The sequence below is a fragment of the Galeopterus variegatus genome, unplaced genomic scaffold (genome assembly GCF_000696425.1).
Source record: "Galeopterus variegatus unplaced genomic scaffold, G_variegatus-3.0.2 Scaffold7142, whole genome shotgun sequence".
Classification (NCBI taxonomy): Eukaryota; Metazoa; Chordata; class Mammalia; order Dermoptera; family Cynocephalidae; genus Galeopterus; species Galeopterus variegatus.
The window spans coordinates 73,543-80,799 of NW_007733253.1; the positions used below are offsets into that span (position 1 = coordinate 73,543).

At 32.3% G+C, this 7,257-nt stretch overlaps 1 protein-coding gene across 1 annotated transcript in view; it reads left to right on the forward strand.

Moving 5' to 3' along the window:
• RB1CC1 (RB1-inducible coiled-coil 1) overlaps positions 1-6,894 on the forward strand; it is a 73,115-nt gene extending 66,221 nt beyond the window's left edge. The window contains exons 20-22 of the mRNA XM_008591664.1: positions 1,605-1,732; positions 4,617-4,687; positions 5,472-6,894. Coding sequence (XP_008589886.1) covers positions 1,605-1,732; positions 4,617-4,687; positions 5,472-5,549 — 277 coding nt within the window. The 3' untranslated portion in view covers positions 5,550-6,894. The remainder of the gene's footprint in view (positions 1-1,604; positions 1,733-4,616; positions 4,688-5,471) is intronic.
• The last annotated feature ends 363 nt before the right edge of the window (positions 6,895-7,257 follow it).

The window sequence follows — 7,257 nt, forward strand, 5'->3', positions numbered from 1 at the left end:
CAGTAAAAAAAAAAGACAAAAAAAGAAAAAAAAAAAAAAAAAGATTGCATTACAGAACATTTCTATTATAACTTTATCATTCACACAAATATCCTTGAGGCCTTTTTGACTCTAACCTTTCAGCTGGTGACACCTCTTTTAAATCCTACTTATCTCCTTAGTCTTTTTCACTATAGATAGGAGAATCTTTTTTTTTTTTCCTTTTTGTCTTTTTTCGTGACCGGCAACGGATCGCAACCCTCAGTGTCGCACCCGTACCGGACCGGGACTGGCAACGGGATCGCAACCCTCGGTGTTGCGCCTGCACCTCACTCAGCCAGTGAGCGGCCGGTCTGTATGTGAGCGGCGCACTGTAGCAGTGCGCCACCGGGCCGGCCCTAGATAGGAGAATCTTTACTTGTTTTTAAGTTACAAGGTTTCCTCTTTTTTATTTTTTAGATTTCACTTTATTGATATACTACAAATTCATAATACACTATGAAATTTATCAGTTGAATAATTTAATAGTTTCCTGGACCAAATTACCCTATAGTAATAATTGCCAAATTTTTGGTTGTCAGATATCTTTCACATCTCTTTAGAAATATTTTATCTTCTCTCAGTGATTGGAAAGGTCTGGGTGGTATCTGTCTTTATTAGCTGTATGTCAGATCAATAGGTAGTTCAATTAATAGGTAGCTTCAAAGATTAGAGAGAGATGAGCTTTAAAACACTGCTACAAGGAGGCTTCAGCTCCCTCCTTTAAGTAGCAGCTTCTGGTATTTAGCCAAAACAGTGACTGCCATGTTGTTGGGTAGGCAGTAAGTATTTTCAGGATAGTCCATTAATGAATAAAAGGTTGTTATCTTTTTGAAGACTTTGATGATTTATCAAGTGTAGGACCTACGAAATTAAATGAGTTTAGAAACTTAAGAAATCTGAAATTAATTTTCAAGGCCTATTAATGTTTTGAACAGTAGTTCTGAAAAGGCTGTAAAGAAACAGACTCTACTTACATGTGTAGGCAGTTGTACCCACTTCTTTTATCTCTTGTTTCCTTCCTTCAAGCCTGTACTCCAAGCCAGTGATATCCATTGACTTGTTTAGACCTAATTAAGTACATGGACTTAATTGTTTTTCATTTCAAATTGAACAGCATTATACTTGAGAACTGGAGCAACAGGATCTAGTTCTTGTTATGACACTGTGACTATAAATGAGATTGATCTCTCTGAATTTATGTTCTTGGTGTGAAGTGAAAGATTAGGAGAAAAATCTTCCTGTGACTAGATGAACTATAATGGGTCTTTTTTCCTCCCCTCACCCAAGCAGTTTTTGTTTTTTACCTTTTTTTGGTTAACATTAGATAATAGAAATTTTATTAAGGAAACTTTTGGTCTTTGACAGTCACTGGCATCATTCTTTGAACATCTGTGTATGACCAGTACTCCCATTAGGAGCTGGGTAGAGTGTAAAAGAATATCATGTAAATGTGAAGTTTAATATTGCATTAATATTTTAATGTATAGTTGAGCATTGCAGAAGATATGTTTAAATATCCAGAATATGGTGATCAATAGTAACTCTTTCTGGGGCAATAAAATTACAGTTTTAACTTTATTCAGTTTTCAGGTGGGAGATTTGGTACTGATCATCCTAGATGAACGCCACGACAATTATGTATTATTTACTGTTAGTCCTACTTTATATTTTCTGCATTCAGAGTCTCTGCCTGCCCTGGATCTCAAACCAGGTGAGGGTGGTAAGTGTCATTCCATGACTAAAATATTAAACCTGGAGTAGATGGAATATATATTAAAGATGTTTTTTCCTGTTGTGTAATTATATCAGAATAAGTCACTAAAAAGGAACCTTGCTTAATCTGTTTTTTATAAAATCTTCATTTATCCAGATTATTTTAATGGATTTCATCAATAATTCAAAATTAGAATATAGCATATGTGACGGATCAATTGATCAGAAAATGCAGTGGTTCAGACATCTCATACCCTTAGCAATCACAGAATTATATGGTCAGAATTCTTATGTACAACCTAATAAAGCCTAATATATGCTCATTTGTTTATGAAGGCATTACCATTTTTTGGAAAAAAAATATAATAGTTTTCTTAAACCATTAAATGTCTTTTCTATTATAAAATGTCTTTTCTTTATCATCCTGTGTTCCTACTTTGTTTTTCATTATATTGATCAATACTTTTATTTTATTTTTTTAAAAAAGCAATACATCCTGTTAAAATACACTAAGTAACATTGTCTGTTATTTGATCATTTAAAAACTCAAAAAGAACAGAATAGATATCCTGGTATACTTAGCTTAAGTAGAATTATGTCCGTTTACATTGATGTTCCTGTTTGGAATGACATGAACAGAGTGAAATACTTATTCTTTGAAATAGGCCAGTGTCATGTAACTACTCCATCATGGCTCTTGGTGGTGGGCTATTTCGAATGTCCATAGTACAAAAGTCATATAACCATGAAAAATTAGAAGATAAGCTTACAACTTAATAATTTTCTTGCCTTGAAAACAATCAACTCGATATTTTGGGGTTTTTTTTATTATGGTGTTCTTAATTTATTTAAAAATTTTTTTCAAAAATGATTTTTAAACTTACAAAAAGTTGCAAAAGTTAATATAGTACAAAGAAAACCCATATAATTTTACACAGATTCACCTGTTATTAACATTTTACCCTATTTGCATTATCTCTATAGATATGGTGTCTAATTATACAAATACCAAAATATATACAAATGTGTGTACTTGTTTTTTCCCCAAAACCTTATGAGAGTAACTAAACATCATAGTCCTTTACCTTTAAATATTTCAATATTTCAGTGTTTATTTCCTAAGAATAGGAAGAATTCAGTGTTTAAATGTAGGAAACACTGTACTTTTTCTTTTTTTTTTTTTAGTGCACATTACCATTTCAGAGGCTCTCACGTGTCCTGCTGAAAGAATTGAATATCTCACTTAACTTTGGATATCCTTCCTCCCTTTTTCCCTTTGAGAAATACATAACAGAGCATGCCAATTGGGGTCCTGCTATCCCTGTGTTGTTACCCTGGAGGGGATAGGGAGTGTTTTTGTTGAGTTTGGCATAATTTGAGCATTTAGTTTTAGGTGATTGTTTTCAGACATTATGAAGTGGCTGTGAAGTGCTATTTTACTCTTCAGAGTGTTTTCTTTATCATGTTGTCCAGGGGCTTTTTGTCACATGATAGTAAACTTAAGTTTCATTCTTGATGATGTATTCAAAATATCTTTCATGTATATTTTGCGAAACTACTTTTATGGAATAAAAATCAGTTATGTCTTCTGTTGGGACTTTTAAAAGACTTTAGCCTAAACGGAATACAATTGTCACATGATAGTAAACTTAAGTTTCATTCTTGATGATGTATTCAAAATATCTTTCATGTATATTTTGCCAAACTACTTTTATGGAATAAAAATCAGTTATGTCTTCTGTTGGGACTTTTAAAAGACTTTAGCCTAAACGGAATACAGACAATCCCCAACTTACAAAGGTTTTTTGACATCATTATGGTGTAAAAGCAATACACATTCGTTAGAAACCATAATTCAAGTACCCATACAGTCATTCTGTTTTTCACTTTCAGTACGGTATTCAGTAAATTCCATGAAATATTCAACACTTCATTATAAAATAGGCTTTGTGTTAGATGATTTGCCCAACTGTAGGGTAATATAAGTGTTCTGAGCATGTTCTAGGCAGGCAAGGTTAAGCTGTAATGTTCGGTAGGTTAGGTGTATTAAATGCATTTTCAACTTAATATATTTTCAACTTACGATGGATTTATCAGGGACATATCCCCGTTGTAAATTGAGGAGCATCTGTAGTTTATTGGCTGAATACTTTTGAAATCAACCTTATTATGACAACTTTTCTGATGAAATTAAAAGGATTGAGAGTTTACCTCTTAGCTTGTCATACTTTGGGGGTATGAGGACTAGCCTTCTCATTCGGTCTCCTCCCACATTTTTCATCTCCCCTTCACGCAAGTACTACCCTTCTAGACTTTCTTTGATTATTAACTAGAGAAATTTATTATTTTTTCATTTATTGAGCACCAATTGTGTTCACACTGCTGTGCCGGGCACCGTGGCATACAGATGTGAGGAAAGTGCAGTTCTTGCTTTTGAGGAATTGTATTAAATGCACTGCCCCTCAAAAATCAGTTCTTTGCTTTGAACCTAGAAAATGTATTTTGTCTGCTTTCAGAAATGGAAAATGTCATCTTTGTTAGCTGTTTCAGTAGATGGCACTGTTGAGTTAGCCCAAAATTCCTAGATGTATTTGTTTATGATTTATACTTACATTAGTAGTATTTTCTGAACTATGTTAGTTCTGTGATTTGATGTACCATGTACATTTAGTTAATGAGTAATAAAAGCCATATAATACTGGTTGAAAAGTACCATGACTTCAGTTTTTTTATATAAATCGTTAAGCATTTCAGTGATGTCAGCAGTTTGAAGACATTCTTTCACTCATGAGAACTTAGTCTGTTTTGATTCCGGCAGTTATGTTTTCATATGTAATTATAACTGTACTTTCAGAAAAGAAATTAACAGTTTGATTCATTAGCTTCAGGTGTATCTAGAAGACCCTGGGTACTTGGAAAAGTAATGGAAAAGGAATACTGTCAAGCCAAAAAGGTAAAAACTGTAACATATGATATAAACCTAGGAATTATAAAGAAGATTCTCATACTCTTTATATAGAAATCATTACTAGTGCTGTTCTTGGGCTTTTAGCTCACTTGAGTTAGAGCTTGAATTTAATGAGAGTGAGTTTGAACCGGCAATTTTATTAGTATTTGTGTTATTTGTCTTTAGATAGTATAGGTAGATGACTAACAATCCATCGACCTATACAGGAAAACAACTGCAAAGTTTCTGCTTTATGACTATTAAGTTACTAGTGTAACTTATGTGCAAAAAAAGAATGCTGCATACCTGGCAACAAAAGTGAATTCTGTTTGTAGGTAGAATTGATGTTTTCTTATTTTCATCCTGTACCCCCACTGAAGAAAGATAGTGTAAAGTACTTGGTGGCTTAAAAATGGGCCTGATTGTAATATCAGCAATATCAGTGGTATAGAATCAGTAAAATCTACTGAGCATTCTTCCTGACTCATTGTAATTTGAGGCCTCAGTGCTTCAAAACACTAAACGATCTTAAATTTTATAGAATTGAGGTTTCTTTGATACTTAATGAAATGGCCCACTTTGTACTATATTCTTTACAGTGGGTATCAACTTTGTCTTCTATCAATATTAGTAGCTCAGTATATAATATATTCTCAGTTGGTGAGAGGTAGATCTTTGATAAAGGTCCCCACTTCCCCGAAAATACTGTAGCAATGAGTAGTATGATAGTAAGTACTGGCGTAATTTGCTTTAATCATTTAAGTGATTCCCTTTTTTCTTTCCCTCTTAGGCACAAAACAGATTTAAAGTTCCTTTGGGGACAAAGTTTTACAGAGTGAAAGCCGTGTCATGGAATAAGAAAGTATAACTTATGGAAGTAATTAATAGGTTCTATGACATTTTCCTGATTTGTCCAACAGTGCTCATTCATCACTACCAAAACAGCAGGCCATCTTTTTATACAAAAGTCAATGTGACAATGTACTTCATTGGTGTACATCATTTACTTTTTAACTGGCTACATTTTAGGAATAATAAATTTCATTAGAACCCTTGGCTGAATTAAAATGGTTTTGTTTTGGGACTTTTTTTTTTTTACCAAAATAACTCTAGAAATGTGGACCAAACTAGTTCATTTTCTCAAAGGGCATACCCTGTACATTGTGGCTTATAATTAGCCATATTAATTGCCTGTTAAATATACATTAGCTTGAACTTAGATGTTAAATGTTAGTTATTATTACCAGCATTTGTCCTTTTGTGAAATCAGTATCAGAATACTTGCACTCTTTAACACATTCTTTATAAAATGTATAAATTCTTCAAAACTATTTAAAGAGGAGTGTTATTGCATGCAGATAATCATTTTGAGTTTGCCTCAGTAGATTACTAAAGCAAATTGTTTCATTTATTTTTCTAAATGCCCTTTGATGTTTAAAAAAAAAAAGAACTATAATTTAATTGACTGATTTTGAGATCAGCCATAAAGAATCAGCAATCTTCAAAAGCACTTTCAATAGACTGATCATCTGAGTTCTAAAGGGAAGAGTCTGTGTTGTTAACCATTTCAAATGCAGTACTCAGATCTTCCCAACATCTTTATTACTCTGTTTAGAATAATCATATTGATGAAATCGTAATTTATGGTTGAGTTTCAGGAAAAAAGATATTCATTGTACATTAACCATTTAGAGGTCATTTAAATAACAAAATATTGTATTGTAAAAGACATGTACAATTTTAAAACAATAAAGATTTGAACCTGTAAATGTGTGTGCCTTTTAAAGAAGGATACATTTTTAATATATTTGAGTGATTGTTAGGAAGTGTGAAAAAATTGTTCTGTATCATATCAAAGAGAAACATGATTATTACAAAAATGTTCTTTATACTATGTAACAGGGTAAAACAGTGTTATATAGAATAGAATTCTGTAAACTAGATCTTTAGAGAATTTGCCATTGAACAAAGCTATTTAAATGAATTCATTGAGTTGGATGAGACTTGTGTCAGGTTTGTTGCTAGAGAACAATAATAAAATGATTCTTTTTTGAAAAATATTTAATTTCTTCATAAAAAATAAGTTAAATATTTTTTTAAATATGTGTACCTAATAGTACAAAAATGGAATAAACATCATAGTGTATAGAAAACTGAATTTGACAACATATTAATGAATAAATGAACAAATGATTTCACATGTTTCTATTCAATCCTTGCATCATATCTTTATGCAATGAATACCAAGCAATAAGTTACTTTATATACAGAGTGGTTTTGTTAAGCATATTTGGTTGGGTCTCAATGAATCTGCCAGGTAGACCATTTTGACTTAATTAATGCCCTTCAAATTTAATATGTGGTCATTGGGCTGTAGCAATAAGTTACTTTATATACAGAGTGGTTTTGTTAAGCATATTTGGTTGGGTCTCAATGAATCTACCAGGTAGACCATTTTGACTTAATTAATGCCCTTCAAATTTAATATGTGGTCATTGGGCTGTGTAATTGTAGTGTGGTGTGACACGTGACATCAAATCCATCATCTCATTAATGTTGCTATTTAATGTTGGATA